General features: G+C 38.0%; 3 protein-coding genes across 3 annotated transcripts in view; all 3 read right to left on the reverse strand.

Annotated features, from left to right (window-relative positions):
- Positions 1 to 2,819: 2,819 nt before the first annotated feature.
- LOC105231458 (transcription factor kayak) overlaps positions 2,820 to 21,594 on the reverse strand; it is a 72,182-nt gene continuing 53,407 nt past the window's right edge. The window contains exons 5-8 of the mRNA XM_049459197.1: positions 14,828 to 14,959; positions 10,127 to 10,866; positions 4,674 to 4,859; positions 2,820 to 3,239 (exon numbers count right to left, since the gene is read on the reverse strand). Coding sequence (XP_049315154.1) covers positions 3,126 to 3,239; positions 4,674 to 4,859; positions 10,127 to 10,866; positions 14,828 to 14,959 — 1,172 coding nt within the window. The 3' untranslated portion in view covers positions 2,820 to 3,125. The remainder of the gene's footprint in view (positions 3,240 to 4,673; positions 4,860 to 10,126; positions 10,867 to 14,827; positions 14,960 to 21,594) is intronic.
- On the reverse strand, positions 6,389 to 7,221 carry LOC105231457 (uncharacterized). Its single transcript, XM_011212765.4, has 2 exons — positions 7,071 to 7,221; positions 6,389 to 7,006 (listed from the first exon to the last, which is right to left on the reverse strand). Exons 1-2 carry the CDS (start codon positions 7,122 to 7,124, stop codon positions 6,437 to 6,439), a joined length of 624 nt encoding a protein of 207 aa, XP_011211067.2. The 5' UTR covers positions 7,125 to 7,221; the 3' UTR covers positions 6,389 to 6,436.
- On the reverse strand, positions 16,152 to 20,144 carry LOC115066518 (uncharacterized). The gene has a single exon (XM_029552483.2). It carries the CDS (start codon positions 20,011 to 20,013, stop codon positions 16,318 to 16,320), a length of 3,696 nt encoding a protein of 1,231 aa, XP_029408343.2. The 5' UTR covers positions 20,014 to 20,144; the 3' UTR covers positions 16,152 to 16,317.

The raw sequence follows: 21,594 nt of genomic DNA on the forward strand, positions 1-21,594 counted from the left end.
CATTAATTTTAATATATATTTATTTTTCTTGATTTTCATTTGGTAATAATTGCCTTAGTAGAATTGATTTTTGAAATGTTGCTTTGCATAGCCTAAGTTTGTTATATACTTGTATATATTTCTTATTATATATTTTTGTTTTTTAAAATTAATTATCTATTTAAATATGTTATATAAATGTTTTAACTAATTTAAAATGATATGTATGTTTATATCCTGCATATTATATGCAACTATCGGCTAGCTTAAGGTAAACATCTACTATAAATATCTGAATTAACCTGCATACACACACATACATATATGCATGCGTGCCTAAGTATTTAAATTAATTTATTTAATGAAAATAAATCTACTTCAGACTTCAAGCCTGTTCGAGTAATTTAACAACATATGTAATTATCATAACTGTTTATACGTATGACTGGACTGAAGGATGGTAAAGAAAATCAAAACCCGATGGAGCGAGCTACTTGAATGAAAAACAGCGAAAAATGTGTGCAAAACGGTAGATCGGAAGTACACAAAATTTCTATGGGCACTCGATTGAAGAGAATGTAAGAACATGCTCGTAATACTAGCTGGTCACTGTCTGGTGACACACGCCCTGGCGACACACGCCCGCATAAAGGGTCTGACGGATCAAGAAGACTGCAGGAAATGTCTAGAGCAAGGCATCAGGGAAATAATGAAGCATCTCTTGGGCACTTGTCTCGCATTGGCAAAGCCTACGCTGTATGCAAACGATGACTACTTCTCAATTACAATTAAACTCCATCTGGTATTGCAAAGGACCAAAACTGGCCTAACTTAACCTACATATGTCCGACAAACAGCGAATTCTGGGTATACTGTAAAGAGAAAACTAATTCTCTTCGATGAAGAAAAGATACAGAAAATACCTTCACCCTTAATGGCTTGTAAACTTGTAACTTTACTTTGAGGCTGGGAACGTTAATATCGTCAAACGCGCTAAATACGTGTCCATAGGCAAGTAGGCAAGGACGAACCAAGAAGAGAGTTTTACATAAAAGCGAGCTCGATAACGTGGACTATATACCCCTTAAGTCGGGATCAAAGCTAGTTCTTTTCCACGCGATGTATCCTTGTCCTCACATTCAACTCGGACTATGACTTCAGAACTGAAGCTTTTATCTTTCTTGTGCAAGCGCCATTACCGACTAGTAATAGTAAGCTAGTCAGCAGAAACCTGTCTGTAGAGATGAGTTGCGAAATTCATGGTGTATACGGGGTTAAAAGCCAGGGAATAACTCAGGCGACAGCAGCAAGGAAGTTGAAGTTGGACCGCCATATATAGCAAAGAAAATAGCTCGCTACGGTAGCGGGAAGACTGTTTATAAATCTGAGCAACAGGCCAGAACTATTGAGTGGACTAAAATGGTGCTTAGCGGTGGCAAGGATGGCAGTTCAGCTAGCTCTAATGAGTTCCAGCTTATAGTTAAGACGCGGAGGTGTACGGGCCTCTCTCGGTAAGAAGCATCGCATCGGAGCAGCATTACCGTTCAACGAAATCACTAACCGAGCGGACTCAATAGAACTGAGTCTATGTGATCGTAGTAGAGAATATAAGAGCATCCTCCGCGAGAAATAGAAATAGACAGCGGCGGTTATATCCGCGATTTTCATAAGGGTGATCAAGGGAAAGCCCGGGATACCTACGAAGATAGAGGAAATGATGCGTTACTGCAATCCGCCTCTCACAACTCGTAACTCGGGCGACCTGGGGGTTGATAAAGCTGGTGCTGATTCGCCCGAACAAAGAGTTCAACGGTTCTCTCACCGATGCTATTAGCTGCGGCTTTAAGACGCTGTCTGCTATACGCCCAACTTAAGTTAGGGCGAACGTCTCACAGTCTCCGGTAGAGAGAAAAGAGATAGGAATTGAGGCCCAAACGGACATGGATGTGGATTTGTGCGACAAGCGGACAACGAGCGTTGGCTTTGGGGACAAATCGGCGATGGATGTTTCCGCTTTCAATTTTGAACGGGTATTTGAGGAGGCTTGTGTAGAGAGTATTACTAGTGACCGAAAAACCAAAATTCGCTAAAGGGACTGAAGCCATCATTTCCGAGGCATATGACGAATGTATGGGAAATGAGTTAGGCGTTGGCATGCTTATAATGTTCAGGCGAGTATTTTAAAGACGATAATCACGATATGGCTTAAAATACGTGAAAGTTGAGTTTTTTATCAGTCCGGGCTAATTTTGATCAGATGGTTGGTCTTGTATAGAAGAAAGAAATTGATCTGCGACTACCCTTCGTCAGATGTTTGGCCTAAACAATCTACAAGCGCCTCCAAAATGTATTTTAATGTGAGAAAAAAGTTCAAATTGGCTTGTGAAAGCGCTTAAGGGTTAATTTTCTTCTAGAAAATAGTTTTCTTTTATTGAAAGTTTGATTTTGAAATTTTTTAAGACTGGTTAGTTTAAACATTTTGCCACACATACTTCCATATGGTGTTTGTATATAAATTATAGATGGATTGTGTTTGAAAAATCGTCGAAAATGTCATTATGCTTTATATTATATAAAAATTTTGTAAAAATATCTCATATAATTTAAGAATTATACAACTAAAATTGAACATTTTTTTAATTTTTTCCTTCCTTTCGTTTATAAATTAACTTCCTCATTCTAATTGTGGCAAAATACAATACCAAGGCAACTTAAAATATTGTACAATACTTAATTTTTTAATTTCAGTTTGTGCATACACGTTGTTGGTGTAGTTTTACTATTATTAATTTTTTTTTTATAAAATTATTCAATTTATTAAAAAAGGACACAAAGACTAATTCAAAACTGCAAATCAAGTTTACTGTTAATTTTTCAATCGCCACCAAATTCGCATAACAATATAATTACATATATATTCCACCTACCGCAAACGAGTCACACATGCTTTTCGTATATTAAATGTGTGTATGTATAATTATGTGACTTAACCGCCAGCTGTAATATCCCCCGCGTCACTCATACGCCATGTGCAACCAGACTCGCATCCATTTTAATTTGACTTTTGTTTGTGTTGCTGTGTTATATTTATGTTTGTATGTATGGTATTATATAAGTCACGCGATTACTGCCAATGTTGTTGTTATTTATTTGATTTCCGCTGCTGCTGCTGTGGCGGCATTGCCAACGCCATTTGTAAGGCTTAAAGCCAGAGTGCCGGCCATCAAGTTGGCAGTTGTGCCTGATGTGGTCGCCGCTTCCTTTGTGTGCGAAAAAGTGCACAAGAGTGAGTGGGAAAGCGAGCGAAAGTAGGAGAAAAAATAAATACAAATACAAATAAGTAAATGAATAATTGTCAATATTTTGCTTTTAATTTCAATTGTTTGCGAAATTGATCACGCCCCAACTTGTGGCTGAGCGCATGTGTCGCATTATTTATAACTGTTTGCCATTTTATTTACGCTAACTGCTGGCAATTGCAAGCCAGTGAGTGAGTGTTTGCACATTTGCGTTTTTCACCAGCAATTAGTGCTTTTCGCTGTTAACTTAATTTATGACAAAGGCAATTTTTTCCTTTTGGCGCCCACCATTGTATTGGTTATGTTTTTAATTTTTCAATTTTTAAGCCGCACATTTATGTATGTGATATTTATTAATATTTTTAAATGCGAATATGTGTACCCTGTAGGAAAAGTGTTGTGCGAGTGGTAATGCTTCGATCAGTATAAATGTCTGGGTAATAATTTATGCCATATATGCTTCATTTGAAAGGGACAGTTTGTATGACAGCTATGTGCTATAGTGGTCCGATCTGAATAATTTCTTCCGAGATTATAGCACTGCTTTAGATAATAATCTGTACCAAATTTCATAAAGATAATCTTGCAGACAAAAAAGTTTTTCATATAAGAACTTGATTTTGAGCGGTCAATTTGTATGACAGCTATATGCTATATTGATCCGATTTAACCAGTTTATTCGGAGATTGTAGTGCTTTCTTAGATAATAATCTCTACCAAACTTCGTGAAGATAACTTGTCAAAGAAAAAAGTTTTTTATACAACTACTAGATTTTGATGAGACAGTTTGTATGGCAGCTATATGCTATAGTGATTCGATCTGAAAAATATATGCAGATATTGTAGCTCTACCTTAGAGAGAAATCTATACCAAATTTCATGTAAATAGTTCGACAAATAAAAAAATTTTTCCTTACAAGGGCTTGACTTTGTTCGATTACTTTGTGAGACAACTATCCAATAGTTGTCCGATATTGGTGGTTTCGACAAATAAGTAGCTTCTTGAAGAGAAAAAGATATGTGCAACATCTCAGATTGATATCTCGAAAACTGCAATATGGACACACAGAGAGTCATAATTCAATCGAGTCAGCTCCTTACGCTATATAATTGGTATACATAAGATCTTTAAAGTTTGCTCGTGGGTATTGTAAATATTAAGGCAACCTTAATACTCTATACCCCGTTCAGGCTATAATAAAAAAGAAAATTACTAGAGTGGTGACCTTCATTAATATTTCCTACAGGGCATGTTTATAAATTAGCCGCAAATGCCTTTAAACGCTTCCACTTTAATATTTTCTACATATATGCAAGAGTATATTTCATTGTTTGCAAATAATTTAATGTATTTAATTTTATTTTTGTGTAATTTTTTATTTACTTTGCACTTACAATGCTCAGTGTGCGCACAATGCAAGCGGGTTGTGGCTTCTGCGTTTGCTGCTCTTGTTCTTCATGCTCCAAAGCTGGCGAACTGCCACGCGACGAGATCGAACCATTCAACATTTTGACATCATCTGCTTGGTGGTTGTGTGCCAAGATTGTGGTGTGGCCATCCAATGGTGAGTGCTGAGTTTCCTGCAGAGAGTGAGTAGAAATAGAGAGAGAGATAAGTAATGGATGAGTAATTGAAAATATTTTAATAACAAGTAAGAGTTTCGTATATATTTCCAAAAGAAAAATTCTTTATCTCGGAAATTCATGACTATTAAAGAGATTCCAAACGATAGTTTCTCGAAAAAGTATGTTTTTGAGAGATAATTGAAAGAAAATTGCTATAGTTTTCATAAAGTCAGTTAAAATTATCGAAAAGCCACATATTCTGGACTACAAATTTATAATCGTTGTTCATTGAACCGTCAAGCATTTTAAAATCTGCATGATTCAATTATGAACCCTGTATGCTTACCTCTGAAATAGCTAATACAAAGCACGGTATCTTCAGCATACTTGTACAAGCTCCGGACTCTAACACCGGAGTCTGCTGGCACTATCGGGTTTTGTAGAGCTTAAATAATAAAGATCCATTTGAAATTAATAGTTTTGGCAGCTTCTTCTGTAGTAATCCATACACAGAAAGTAGCTTCAAACTAAATGACTACAGTTCAGACTTTTAGGCCGAAATTGTTGACATAACATAAGGTGTTAAATGATCTGAATGCAGGCAGACTCTAGACTAGACGTCCCGTAAGTTACTCAATTAATATAATTTAGGCACCCAATCATACAGGAATAGAAAGAAATAAAATGGAAGACGTGTCGATCCTATCAGGGCAACCAGGAAAACAATTCCTCTAAGATGCCCCAGAGCATTCAACTCCCTCAAAGTTTGTTTGATGCAATGAACTCTAGAGGAATACTTCAAGTCTTGGAACGCTATCAAAAAGTTACTTTGGTGAGCACATCAAGAAAAGAACTCAGTAATACTGTAGGGGTCATCACAAGGCATCTTCCCTTAAGATATCCCCATCAGATATTGGAAAAGAAGATTTGGCTCAATGCAGAGCCGAAGATGGGATATCTTCCAAGGCTCACAATAGTTCAACTTAAGATACATTGAGCAGCTGGGGTGGAAAAAAATTAACCTTTAAAACAAATCCATTGAGGTGCTGGATAAGGCTTAATCTGATTACCTTCACACTTGATCACAATGAGACTGATAATGCCGTAAGAGGACTCGCATACGGTATGGAGCTCCTGCGCCTCCCTTTTCAACCAATTAATCTCAAGAACTATCTATAACGGACAATCGAGAACTGTTTATAACAGATAATTCGAGATCTGAGTGGCGCTACAATAAGTGATAGCAGACGTAAGCAGATATCGGCAAGGTGGGTCATGGAACAGATTCCATTATGGGTTTTTGACTGGAGCACGCATATTAATTGCGGAACTAACTTTCAACAAGACAGAAAGAAATATAATTTTATGAACTTGACAAGAATTTGAACTCGAAGCAAATACCATCTTCATAGAATCGACTATAATTGTCGCCATGGATACAGCCAATAACCATTCCTCTACCAAAAATACTTAGACAAATATTACGACTAACTGTTTCGAATGCGAACTTATCACTATGCAATTCTTAATTTCAAACACTAAAATTTGCATGCTTTCAATATTTATTTCGTGAAATTTATAATAATCAATATTTAACTGGTCAATTTCGAGCACTGCACGACGAAGGTGCGGAATCCAGTGAATACGGAGAGCAAATCATTTACAGCGTCCACATTGCAAGCGCCATAAGCACCTGGTGTGGAGGACAACTTCTTCGAGAGGGTAATGGTTTTGCCCACCTGCTTCTTCAGAGTTATCATCTTGCTCACCAACTTGCTGAAGCAAGATTTCGATGTCTTCGTATTAGCGTCAGTCTCGGCGTTATAGTCAGCGTTATTGCAGACATTGTCATTCAGGTTAATAATATCGTTGCAGGTGTTTATCACAGTTTGTACTTGATTAATCACATTGTTCAAGTCCTTAAAAGCGGCGCTATTGCAATCCTTGAAGTCTTGAATGAAATCAAGGCCAGCAGTGCGAATGCTGATCACCCGCTCGATAGTGCAATGTACACCCTTGAGGGTACGCAGACCAGTCTTGATGGTCGACTTTAAGAGTCCGAAAACACCACCGAAAAGGTAGGCATCGGTGATCGCATCGGGCAACTCTGCGGGAGAGAATTCGATAACTTCCTCATCCTCCAAGGAGTAGTCTACAACGGCCTGTGGTGCGTCAAATATGAGTTTTGTGGAAGGCAAAAATTAATAGTAACGAAAAGTAACTTACCGCGTTGACTGCAAGGCACAGCCCGAGTACAAGAGCGAAGACAGCTAATTTCATTTTGATATGTTAACTTGGCTAACAAAACTGGTAATGACAATCGAACGCCGCGGCAAGCTTTTATATCGCTTGGAAATGTTGCGCTGTGGTCAACTATGGGTTTTGGAGTGCGCAATCATGGTCAGCAAAAGTGTGCGTGGACATAAATATGGTATTAGTTGTCTGCATAACTGTAAACTGATAACAGTTTGTGGTTCTTAACACCGCTAATGATCGATAGTCGAGCGTTAAGCTCTTAAAGGCGGGAAGCACTGTTTGTGCACAGTCGGTTATTATTCGTCTAACACACGTGTCGTGTTATCGCAAAGCTTAAATTACCACAAATTTGCCAAACTTTGCGCATTAATCGTTGTTTTAGCTTTGCTGGTGGTCTTTGAGACATTAGAGGGTCTCGGTAATTACAGATAAGATATTTGCTATAATAGAAAAAGCGCCAGTAATGTAAAAATAACTTTTTTATAGCAAAATAATGTACGGCTTTATCATTATTATCTTGATTTTTGCTTTTTAAGCTATCTTCCCACACACGACAGCCTAATATTCCTAATTATTAGTTATCTTGGGATTTATGAGAAACATTTTCAGTACGAAAGTACAGTGTTCTTATAATTTATTTTTATCAGACCATACATTGTAGTTGTTTGCACTTAAAATTCAATTTTGTATTATCTTTTGATTTGATATTTTATTTGTGATGTTTTTCAGGGAATATAACTAAAAAAGGATCCAAAACAAGGAGTTTAGTACTAAGTTTAGTAGACTTTTTCTAAGGTACTTTTTGGTTGCTTGTAATCAGCTAATATTGTCTTTCCTGAAATCGCCGCTATTCGGTATTTTGTTCATGAAACGCTCAACGGTCTAGTGAGTATCTAACACAATATCATGTGAAAGGCAAAGCATCATCTCTTCTATTCTTTTTCCAGGCAGAAAGTACCAAACAGTAGAAAATGAAGAACTTTATATCGGCATAACGCTTCAACAAAATATTTTTGTAGAATGTCACCGAGTTAATAATTGTTGGCCAGATTAAAGTGTGGAACCATTCCATCATTCCGGTTATGGAAAAACGGTTGAAGTAGGAAGCAGGGTTGCCAAGAGAAAAGCCTTCAGGGTTCGGTAGCCCTGCTATATCTATCCTAGTAATCCATACAGGATTGTTTCTAGTACTCTATAAACTGTAGTAACTATCTTCCCACTTACTATTTCAACATTATTGAAGAATAAGTCAAATATGACGTAATGTTTTATGTTCACAGTATGAAAGTTGCTTTTGAAGTTTTTGAAGTTGGATGGAAAAAAATTGTTAAGTAGTATATGGTAAATCAATCATGTACAAATCGGTTCTTTTGGGATCTGTTGACTATTATGATTGAATAACTTCTGAGGTGAATAGTTTCAATGCTGACTTTATCAGATACATCGAACGGAATACATTTTTGAAAATTTTGTTTGCAGCAGTGTTGAGTTGAACTTCTTTCAAATCATGGAACTGCCATAGAAATGAGAACGATTTCTTTTGAATTAAATTATTTCTTTACTGCACTTTTTATCCATTTCCTTACTTAGACCGTTCCCCTGCTTTTTTCTTGCTGATGATAAACTCGTCTCGGCATGCTTTAAATTCTCTGCATTGGTTGCGTCCACAAGAAGGCTTACTATCTTTCTAATCTTAGCGTCGATAGTGTTATTGATCTCTTGAAGGTCCAAGCTTCTTTCAGTGACTGACCGAAGGATTTTAAACCATCAAAACGTACTCAAATTTACATATACATTTATTTCAAATATTTCCCAACATTGTTTAATCCTACTGAATATATTGAAACATTTATTGCTCGAGACAGTATTTAGCCGAGCTGACTCCAGCCAATTTCAATGTGTGGGCACCACAGGGTTTGCGCTTTTGCGCTTCTTTATATTTACCGCTAATATTAATACCACTATTATTGCCTTATTCACGACAATTTTCCAAAATTAAAGCGGCAATATACATATGACATCGTATTTCCTTTTTTCGTGGCAATCAACAAAAGCAATAAAAGGTTCCTCTATCGGTAACGTTTAAATAAATGTTAGAATAGGTTACCTACCAAGAGCATTTTTAACTCTTCACTTAATTATTTGTAAAATACGGGCGCCTTCGCGAACCCCGACACACCTCCTCCTCATCGGACCTGGTGAGAAGTGTGCATTTTCTCAAATAATATTACTTGGACAAAAAAGGTATCGAATCCATAAAGGAATGAAAATGAAAAGAACGGAGCTAGATTTATAATTCTACCAAAACTTGTATCTTGTTTCCTAGAGTAACTTCACCGCGACGATACTAAGTTAGGTGAATAAAATTTCAACACTCTTGAACTCCAAATGGTCTAATTTCAGCTTTTATACTTTTCTAAGATTCGATTACCAAAATAGATTTTTTGGTCAAACCAGGAGCTCTTCTGTCAAACTTTTGAAAGCGCATTGACTTTATATTTTCAAACTCACTGACAGCAAACGATGGAAACCCTCTCCTTCCCGATTTTTGACCTCCAACCAAGTAAATACCAGCAAGCAATACACCAGCCTGAGCTAATATGGCTTAATAATGTTGACAATGGGTGCACAAACGCACAAAACCAACCGAACAACAAACATTAGACAATGCAAATACAAACAAAAACAAATAACAGTACCAGCAGCTTTACTAGACGTAAGTGAACGAAGTTTGTGTGTATGTATGTGTGGGAGGATGCACTTGTAAAGCAAATACAAACAACAATGACGGAGACATATTCGTTGCACTTGCTAATGTGCGGCCATAACAACAACAACCTACACACCCACTTGTCCACGAAAATCGAAAATCGCAACTGCAACCGGCAACACAACACATACACATACGCACGCACGCATACAAGTGGAAGCATGCTCTTGCAATGAAAGGAAGTAGCAAACCCAAATACTCGTGCATCGGCACACGCATGTTGAGACTCACTCACACTAACTTCTCTGTCACTTACCTCCTTGTTGGCCATCGAGCCATTCGTTGGACTGTTGCAAATGCCGAATTTGCCTTCCATGCAGTGATCGGCGTCGCCGCCAAGCCCATTGCTGGGCATGAAACCGTTGTTGCCGCCAGCCGACATATTGCCCGTTATCATATCGATATTGTTGTTTTCATTGTTGCCGTTGTTGTTGCTCTCTAATTTGCCAGCCACCGATGTTGGCGTTGACAATGTTTCGGTTGTTGGCGACATTTGTATTTCATTGCCATTGCTGCTAATGTCACAATTGCTGCCGCCGTTGTTGTTGTTATTGCTGATGATGATGCTGTTATTATTGTTGTTGGCGATATTCTTGTTATTATTGCTGTTGTTGTTGTTGTTCAACTCGAGCTTAAACTGTGACAGTGAGGACGATGGCGACGCCAACTGCGCAGCGTTGGCCAAATCAGCGGCGACGTTGCTGCTGTTGTTGTTTTTGCTGCTGCTGAATGTGCTACTAATATTGTTGGCAGTGGTGGACAACGGTGTGACGGTGTTAACATTAACATTCTTGCTGCTGCTGTTGTTGTTGTTGGCATTGCCAGCGGCAATAGCCTCCGCACAATCAGCGGTGGCATAATTGTTATTAGCCTCATTGCCCAATTCGTAAATGTTGACCATGTGCGCAGCCTGTGCGTGCACCATCAGATCCCACGGATTAGCAAAGGCATCCTTGCAAACGGCACATAACAGTTTGGCGCTCATCGGCGGTGTTTCTGTGGAACATATGAGAGTGTTAGTGGAATTAGTTTGTTTTTGAAGAGATTTAGAAAAGTATTTATGAAACTTTGTGAAGGAAACTTAGCACCTTCAAAGCGTAAACTACTATTTATGAGTATTAAAGGTTAATAATGTTGTGAAAGGATTCTCCCGAATCGGAAATGGACCACACTAATCATCACTAATGTATTATTTGGCCTGTTCTATGTTTCTGGTAATTTTTTCACTCAAAATGTATGTGGCTCTACTTTGTCAATTCTATAATAAAAATGGACAAACCTTGAGTGAAATTTTTACAAAATTAACCTATTTTCCATTTTTTCGGGAAATTATGCCTTTAAAAAAAATTTCAATCGGTATCTTAAATAGTTTTTGAGGTACAGTCTTATAAAGTGTAGCTGCTCAGTTCATTCAACTTTATCCGTTTGCCTCTCAACAACTTCGAGAAAACTTCATAAGTTTAAAACTCTTAATTTATTCCTCAAAATCTATGTTGTCCCCCTCAAAGTAATCCCCCTTAGCTACAAATACACTTGTGCCAACGTTTTTTTCCAATCCTCGAAACAAGTGTTAAAGTCTACTTCTGGAATAGGCTTCAATGCGGTTTCCTCAGAGCGGTCGTTTTAAGTGTGCTGAATAGCCTGAAGTCACACGTAGCTAAATCAGACGAATTCGGTGGTTGCAGCATGATATTGGTTGAAATGTTTTTCGAAAATCAATGCAGTATGCGACGATAGATTATCCTGGTGAAAAAATCAAGAGGTGTCGGATCATAATTCCGGCCTCTTTTTATGAATGGCTTCGCACAAACGACGCATAACTTGACACTGTTTCTCCAAAAAATTTAGTGATTTTGGAACCAATCGTGCATTCACTTTTCTTTGGCCCAAAGTATCTTTCTAAATGATTTTCATTGATCCTTCCTGTTTTTTGTTCATTTCAAAAATAATTTATTTTGGTCCAAGGGGATTTGTTTCAGCTAATATTTAAAAATTAGATCGCGTAAATGGGCACCTTTAGCTTTGACAGCTAAATGCACTCTTTTTTCGACATTTTCCATGACTTTGGTCAATGTTTCGGATGATATGGCGGCTGTTTCACGTCGAATGTTGGCTTTCAGTTGAGCTAAGGTCTTTGGCTTATTAGCGTATACCTTGGATTTCAAATAACCCCACAAATAAAAGTCTGGTGGCGTCAAATCTGGTGATCTCGGTGGCCAGTCAACATCACCATTTTTCGATATCAATCAAACACCGCACCAAACTGTTACTTTTTGGTCGTAAAGAGGCTGTTCTTCAATTAATTGAGGATTTTCGGTGGCATAAAATCGGCAATTTTGCTTGTTTACGCCTCCATTCAACGAGAAATGTGCCTCGTCTGACATGATGAGTTTTCGCCAAAAGTCAAGTTCGTTTTCAGCCATTTCGATGGCCCATTTGCCAAAATTAAGGCGTCGCGGATAATCAGCTGGGTTTAGTTTTTGTGCCATTTGAATTTTATATGGAAACATCTTCAAATCTTTATGAATTATGCGTCGGAGAGTGGTGCGAGAGATGTCTAATTCCTGAGAGCGGCGATAACTCGATGTCGATGGAGTCTCCTCAATACTGGCTCGTACAGCTTCGATATTTTCATCAGAACGTCTTGTGCGTTGTCTGGATGCATGACTGGCATTACTGAGATTACCGGTGTTCACAAATTTTGCGTATAAAGACTTAATTGTGTTCTTAACTGGAGCACTTTTCACTTTATTTTTTTGCGAAACGCACGTTGAGTTAACACAATTGAAAAGTTATTTTGAATATAAAGCTGAACAATTTCAGCGCGTTCTTTTGGAGTGTACTGTTCCATGGTATAAATTGTCTTCGAATGACGCTTCTAACGCGGTATGACATTAGCCGATTTGTCAGCGCTGTTAAAAGTTACAGCGTTGCCAGATGGGTCAACTTTAAATGGCCTACCCTGTACATATCTCAAGCAATTGTTGCTAGAAAATGCTGAAATTGTTACGTGAAACAAGATAGCAGAGAAAGTTCAAGAATCAAAGAACCTTCTAAGTAAATACTGGTTTAAAATAATTTGTATCATATATAAGTATGTATTTAGAAAAGAAGAAAACTTAAGAAAAATGTTCTGCTAAAAATAAGGCAATATTTGACAATTATGTTATTAAAAAATATTTTTGTTTAGGAATTTTTCAGTTTTTTAGTCTTATTAGAAATATTACTACTAATAAAAAAGATGATTTGCCTTTTCATACGAATATCGAGAAATCAATTTTAGTCCGAAAAGTGCTATGAAAACGAACAGCCACTTTACAATTATTCATAATAATCTATCATTCATAAAAGGATTTGTAATCTCCTATGATTTTAACACTCTAATAAAATTATTTGAGAAAATGTTTAAAGTTTGCTTCACTTTCACTCTCCAACATTCATTTAAGCATCTCCTTTAGACAGTAATAGAGCAACAGCTGTTGCCAACTTTCACAGAAATTGGAAAATAATCCTTTCTGCCAGCAGACAGTGCAAACAAAGCGTCATAAATTCTCCCTCTTTTGTCTACTGGAAGCTAGCATAGCAAGCAGTTTGATAGTTTTAAATGGTGTCCGATGGAAAGCCTAAAACTAGGCTGCAAATTTAATAAACGAGTTAATGTAAGGAAGCTTATGACCCGGTAGGAAATGTGTTCCAATGGGTTGAATTTTTAAACATTAAAATACTTGTTGCAAAATGTAAAATTTATTAAGCAATTTATCTCAAATCGTGGCTATTTACAAATGTAGAGGGGTTTCGAGCATAGCGAAAGCTTTTCAATTAATTTAGGGTGGCCCTTAATACGTATATTAAATGACATCTAGTCAAATTGATTTAAATACATTAAGGATGTTCTTCTAAAGTAGTTCTTATTTCAATTGTGGACGTTAGGGCAGGCCACCTATTCACTTAATCAAGTTATGTTCGAATTCGAAGTCGCAAAATTTTTATTTGCCCAAGCTTTGACAGCAGTCAAGAGCGTAATTGTGATTATGGCTTAATTTATAGTATGCAGATTGGTTAAAAAATAAATTGACCTATCTTTAGGGTGATTCTGTATACATAGGTGTATTTGTAGCATGTTATAAAAACAAAAGAAAAATACAGTTTATGCATTAAAAGATTTAAATTTTAAACTTTAATGACTTTTGAACGATGAGGTTTTGAGATGTCTACCAACAAATTTCCAGAATATAAGTAAAAAGTGAAAAAATAGCGATATTTTGACCCATCTTAAGTCATAAGCTAATAAAAGTGAATTAGTTGAAATTTTTTTTTAAGAATCAAAGGAAATTTTTTTAAGCTTCTCTTTTAATGGCAAAATAAACTAAATAAGTTTAATTTTTTTTGAGACCACCCTAGTGTAATTGTGAAACCTCTTTTTCTCTGTTTAAACTGTTATAATTAAGCCTTGCTATTTCTCCTTAAAAATTTTAATGCTCCTTAAAAAAAACAATACAATTTTCAATTTAGTACCACCCTTATGCACTCACAAGGCAAATATGTGCAACGAAATATGGCTGCCAGCCAAACATGTGCAAACAAGTGTCGACTGACACGTTGGCAAAAGTGTTAAACAATAATAAATTAATTACAAACAACAGTAGGAGCTAACGGTAGCAGGAATAGCAACAATAACAGCAAAAACAAATACAAATTACTACAGAATTTCAGCAGGAATTTCAGTAAGATGAGAAACAAGTGTTGCAATAACAATTTGCATAAAGTGGCATGCAACAGCAGCACGCTGTGGTACATACATACATACATATGTATGTATGTAGCTGCAAGTGCGTCTTTAGATATTTTAAGAGCTGGCAGTCAATGCTGTTGCTGTGCTTTGTCGGTGTGGGTGCAATAACAATGTGGCAATAAAACACCAGCACTTGGCTGCGTGCAGACGCCATACCATACTTACTTGCAGCAAAGGCAACATCCTGGCACTTGCAAGTGAAACGCAACTTGCAATAACTCCGCTTGTGGTCTAATAATTCAGCCAGTTCGTTGAAGCATTCCCGACAATTGCCGCAAATTAATGTGTCCGGATTGCCTGGAAAAAAATAAGTTTTTATTTATGTAATATATTTTGGAAGTATGTAGTACATTATTAAATATATATATATAGTACATATGTATGCTTGTATGAATGTACAATATGTATAAAGCACCATATTCTTCTTAATAACTAAAGTCTCCGCAAACGTAACTCGCTATAACATTTGCATCGTTGATTTCTTTCCATAATTTATCATGAGTGAGATATATTACAACTATAAGAGATTTATGTTGGCTTTGTTCACCCAAGAGTTTCGTCGAGTCATCTACAAGTATCACCGAAAGCAATCGTCTCACTTCCTTGAACAATGATATCGACACACTTATCACATACTTCAAGATCCCGCTTTAATGAAGCATTTTCAAGCAGCATATGCATTGAAGAGATTAGGGTAGAAGAGTTTAGGATAACATTACGCCATTACAGTGGCATATAAGTAAATTTATCATATAAAACTTTATTTTTCAAAACTTTTTTAAGTCATGATATTTTTTGTATCATGCTATTTATTACTCTTGCGATCGAGAAAAATTTGCCAAGACTATGCTTGGAATCATATCATCTAATTGTTGTTAATATTGACATGCAATTTATTCCTGTCAATATATTTTATCGCACGATAATTTTTTATCTCATGCAGTATATTATCTATTGAATACTGGATCCATGGAAGTTTTGTTAAGTATATGCCTGCTTTCATAAGATCTTATCAGTTCGTTCACATTCAATTTGGTTTCTTCTCCTCCTTCATTATACGTAATTCAGCACGTTCATAGATTAAACAAATGTGTCGCCTTGAAAGCATAGTTTAGACTACTGGAGCATTCATAATGCTCAATAATGTTTTTTCGATAGGAGTAGCCTCGATATATGCACTAAGCATTGGATCCCTGGTCATAGCTCTCAGCCTGAGAAATATTTTGAACAAATCTTTACTATAATTTTCGGAACTTTCTACTATTTTCTAGCATTCTAAGTATTCGAACTATTTTTGGGATAAATATCTGACTTTATTAACTTAAAGAATAATCAAGACTAACCGCTCTTTTTTTCGAGTTCGATTATAATTTGGAAAAAACAATTATTACAAGGAGACAAATTGTTTTGAATTTTAATGAACTAAATATAGAAAAGCCATCTCTTAGCAATCAGTTACTACAGGCAACTCTGCTTTCGGAACCGGCTAACTACAATCCACAACAGTATACTTAATGGAATGCTGATAATATTTATTAAACATTATTTGCATATAATTTACTATTTTACCAAAAAATATCTGACAGCTTTATAGTTTATATTAATTGAGAAAATTATTTACGAAATATATTAGAAATACTCAAAGAAATCGCCAATCAAAAAATATTATAAGCATCACTTTCGAAATTTTCATTCCAGCTCTGCGGTAAATCCGGCACATCATCAGTTCGCCAATTCATTTGACTATTCGACTGCTCGTAAAAGCTCGTGCGGCGTGGACGTCGCATAAGTGCATGTCGTCGTTGCTTTCTGTGCTCCGTAAAGTGGTCTCTAGCTGCTTTCTTTGCATTGATTTTGCATAAATTATTGCTGCGTTTATTTGTACGTCGCCTGCGTAGCTTGGACCCGAAGTCGGCTTTATGACGTTGTCGACGCATTTCGTTATTTCGCCTCTGATGTCTTATATTTCGGAACTGTTCACTTTTTTGTCGTTTGGTCTTAGTGGTGCCGCCCTTCAAACGCTTTATAGAATCTTTGTGTTGTAGAATATCCTTCAATTTTACCTTTTGATGACAACGGTCACAGTTTGGTTTTGACTTGAACCATTTGCTAAAGAGTTTTTGTAGTGAAAAAAAGCTTTTTGCTTTACTTTCTGTTGGTTCCTTAGCAGGTGTTGCAGTCGGTAATGCTTTAACATTCGAAGCCTCTTTTGTGCTCCCACAATTATTGTTTCTTCCCAACAAGCGGCCCATAAAACTCAGTTTCTGTTGAATGGGGTCAGCTTGTTCTTGTCTGCGAAAGTTTTCTAACGAAATTTGAGCTTGACTCTTCTTCGTAAATTGTTCTATACCGAAATCATTACAGCCCTTGTCGGTGTCAAACTTATTTTTGTCGCCAAAATCGGTGTCGAAGCGAAAGTCATCAGCGTCATCTGGTACCTTACAAACATCGTTCGAACCGGTACCTATGTGTGGTATGGGTACTATATATGGCGAAGCGTTCTTTTCATCATCACACTTCTTGCATTGATCCAGTGGCGTTAACGACAATGGCTTCTTCGTTGGATTATGTCGAAAATGTTGTATGTTGTGATTTTTGCCTGCACATTTTTGCGCCATCGGTTGTGGTGGTGGCGGTTTCGTCGGACAAAACGGCAGTTTCACCTTCATTGCATCCTCAAAGATGCCCGACTGATCTTCATCTCTTACTTCCTTATAATCGAGATAATGTAGGTTTTTACTACGCTTTTCATATTTTGGTTCGTCCTGTTCGTCGGGATAGTAGTTGCTTTCGTACTTCTTGTGTCGGCCCTCTGAGCTGTCAGAGTCTTTGAGACCACGCAAATAATATCGTTGGTAACGTGGTTGTCCGGTGTAATGTACTAAAGTCAACATTTTAGATTTATCAACTGCTTTACTCTCACGTTCTCGCAATTCCCGCACGACGCGACTGAGCTTGGCCCGCATTGAAGGTGCGCGGAATTCTCGTTGGGCTTTCCAACGATGCTTTAGGTGTCTTCGGAGTTTCTGCGTATTTATTAGTATTGGCGGCTTCGCGGTTGTGGCGCTTGCAGCTTCAGTCACAGGATAACACATGGTCGCATATCCAGCAAGGGATTGAGTTGTCACTTCTGGCGGATTATTTGGTAATTTCATGAGTGTTGTGACTTCTTGAGGAGAGACCGTTTGCGCTTGGGTTGTTGCTTCCTGTGTATCGCCAGCAGGGGATTGTGTTACTGAAGGCACGGTTGTCTGTACTGTCTGAGTTGGAGCACCCTCTGGTGGTTGTGTAACTGCGTTAGAAGCGGCTTGATAAGCGGTCGTGGTAGCCGCCTGCGTATCGTTTGAAGGCGGTACATTTTGAGACGAGACTGGTGTTGTTGCCTCCAGCGTGGCATTGCCTGGCGGCTCGGTTATTGGAAAGCACATCGTTGGATAAGCTTCAATTGAGGTAGGCGTTGTGAATGAAGTGTCATTCGTTGCGGTAATGTCTACAGGTCTTTCGGTTGGTGCACTTGGTGTTGGTGTTGTTGCATTAGTATAAAGTATTTGTATGGCACCACCCTCATTGTAGCGGTTTATCGGTTTCGAGGTGTGCGTTTCATGATCTGCCGCCTTCACTGCTGGATCTGTAATTTCTTCTTCATCAGGTCCACAGGTGGTGTGTGGCTCAGCCTGGTCTGTGATTTCTTCCTCATCAGGTCCACATGTGGTATGTTGCCCAGCTGGTTCTGTAATTTCTTCTTCGTCAGGTCCACAGGTGGTGTGTGGCCCAGCTGGTTCTGTGATTTCTTCTTCATCAGGTCCACATGTAGTGTAACCATCGCCTAACGGTTTGAGTATAAGCAGCTGGATATGATGTTTAAAAGTATTGGTCTCAACGGTCGGCCCTGATATTTTTTCGTTATGCTCCTGTTTTTCTTGTTCTACTTCCGTGTCATTCTGTTGTTTCCTGGTTTCAGATGTTGCAGATTCTTGCTTATCGGGTGGTGGATTAGATACTTCTTCCTCTTCGGGTCCACATGTTTCGTTTTCTTCGCCTTCTTCACTTTCATCTTCACACTCTGACTCTTCTTCTGAGCTTTCGCTACATTCCTCTTCTGTTTCCTCATTTTCGGTAGTTTTGTCTCCGGTTTGTTCTTCCTCTGCGTTTTCTGTCGTTGTTTCGTTTCTATGTAAGACGTGTGATTTGAAGAGTTGCAAAGCAATTTTTTTTACTAACTCATCCCCTTCGTTTTTTGTGGAGTGTTCTTTCGATTTTGAGTGCGGTCTTTCGATACTTGTTTCATGTTCGCCGTGCTTTCTTGCTTCAGAATCCTTATCTCCATTACCGCCTTTGGTAGTTTCCATTCCCCCCCGATTACAAGTGCAAGAAATTATTTTAGTGCTAGATTCTTCTTTTCTTGTAACCATTTCTTCCTCACTGTTTTCCATCGTTTTATTGTGGCTGCGTTGCGTAGACTCTTCCTCTTTTTCTGAATCGGATTTCTTTTTCGTTTCCTCCTCACGATCTTCAGATTTGTGTTCATCTTTTGTTGTGTTGTGACCCTTTTTAGCATCTTCGACTTCTGAATCACTTTTTCTTGTCGTTGTTGCCTCATCGTGGTCTTCATCTCTGTGCTGGTTCTTCGCTTTATTGTCGTGTCGTTCTGTTACGGTTTCTTCGTTTTCGGAATCATGTTTTCTTGTCGTATGCTGTTCTTCCTCACGATTTTCTTCATCGTGTTTACCTTTATGATGATGCCGATGCGTAGCTTCTTCTTCGTCTTCTAACCCATGTTTCCTCGTCGTATTATCCTCATCTCGGTTTTCCTCTCTATGCTCATTTCCGCCATGCCCACTTTTCATTTCATTTACACAACGTTCGGTTGTAGCTTCATCCGCATCCGAAGCATGTTTTCGTGTTGCCGCTTCTTCTTCGCGATCCCTGCCTCTGCTACCATATTTCACGTTATGATATTGCGAAAGTGTGGTGGGAGCCCACGTTACAATCTCTCTTTCGGTTGTTGTGCTGCAAGTGGTGTTCTCCTTCGGTGGCATTGTAAAGTCTTCAGCGTGTAGAGTACGCGGCGTAGCAATGGGATGACTGCCGAGATCAATGAAATGTTCTTCCTCTGCTCCGCCACCTTTGCCATGATTATCGTATTCTTCATCCTCTTTCTTAAGTAGCATCTTCATGGCATGGGATATCATTCTACCTTTCAATTTGAGCAAACCCTCAATGTACTCCTGATACTTGGCAGCACCATGCGCACCGTGTGCAGCGTTGCATTGCATATTCTGCGCATTCGACAATAATATTTTTACAGTTAAAATCGTAAAAATTAAATAAACCGTTTTTGAGAAAAACATTTCGAATATTTACTTATAAAAAATGAAATGTCTTTCAAGTTTTCTACACATTCAAAGAATCGTTTTAAAAAAGTGTTGAAAATTGTTAAAATAGAAAACCGATAGGTTTATGTACATCGATTTTGAAAGTACTAATTTTAATATTTTTTTAATGTCAAGCGAAATAAGAAAATTTTGATTAGAGCTTGGAGACTTGGCTTATAATTCTCCTGCGTAGTTTGTTGTAAGTCGAGAGTTTTTTTGTAGAAAAGTTTTCTTCATATATGAATTAGAAACATTTCTTTATGTCCCGTGACCTCATGATGACTTCAGAGATGACGATGTCTTTGCAGATATTCACTTTCTTTCTCTGTTAGTCAAACGGGAACGGCTTTTCGGAAGTTAATTAAAGATCCATAATTTCAAGAAATGTATGATGTTTCTACAAAACTATCTGAAAGATCTCAGCTTAAAGAAAATTTCTCTGAAAATATTTGTTATAGCGCTCCGATATCGACTGTTCGGACAAATAAGTAGCTTTTTGCGGAGAGACGGACATGCGCCCAATTTCAGATATTTATCTTAAAAACTTTCATCCAATTAGAAGATAGTCGGTTTTCCGATGTATTCTTGGGTTATAGCGTTGAGCCTTGCGATCTCCGGTGAGTTCAGCAAGCCTTGAACAACTGGCTCTTAACAATGTTAGTCTCGCCACAATTGTAGCTGTTCTAACTGGACGCTATCGAATGGGTAAACATGCGGTGCGACTAAATATTCTGTCGAACGCTCTACGCCAAAGGTGTATGGAGGAAGGTGACGTGGAATCATCTTGTCACTTCCTTCTCTATTGGTCGGCTTTTACCAGACTGAGATTATAATAGCTCTGTAGATTGATATTATTACAGGTATGTATTAATAGATTTGCGCTTGGTCGATCCAGGAGGATCTAGTGATCCACTTTCATAAGTTTACAAGTAAGAAAAAAGGACCAATTTTCTGCCGAAGTGAGATTCGTCGGTTTTGGCAAAACCCTATAACCTAACTTAACCTATTCTGTAAAGGTTGAATAAACATGACTATTCCATATCTGCCAGATTTCCGGCTCAACTTTTTGCCCATATGGGGAATTTTATAAATCGCAATAGCTGTTCCGAATATTTGAGACAAATTATTCACATTGCCCATGGGCATCACTGGAGGGTGTATGGCTGCCAAACATGCCATCAGACTCAGTGAGTATAGCTTTCTGAAAGAACACGTGTCTGAACATTCAGAAACCCTCACTCACTTTGACTTCATACCGAATCACTTGGATCATTCATAGAATCGCCAAACCAAGCTCTGGCGCCTCCTTCTCTACCTATATACCGGCAAGGATGTTGAGAGTGGAAAGAAGCCGTTGAAGGAGAGGGGCAGCAAGCTTCTTCAGGGTTGAGTCTACTGTCAGGAGCTCTATATAAACTGCAGTTTCAAACCTCTTGACTACTTCAGTGTTTTCCAGGCCGAGGTTGCAGCCATTAATGTAGCAGTAGATTTAATGCTGTGGAGGGTAGCCTTCTTCAGACAAGTAACCATCCACCAGCGCTGAGCCACCATCCGTAC

Source organism: Bactrocera dorsalis, chromosome 5 (genome assembly GCF_023373825.1).
Source record: "Bactrocera dorsalis isolate Fly_Bdor chromosome 5, ASM2337382v1, whole genome shotgun sequence".
NCBI lineage: Eukaryota > Metazoa > Arthropoda > Insecta > Diptera > Tephritidae > Bactrocera > Bactrocera dorsalis.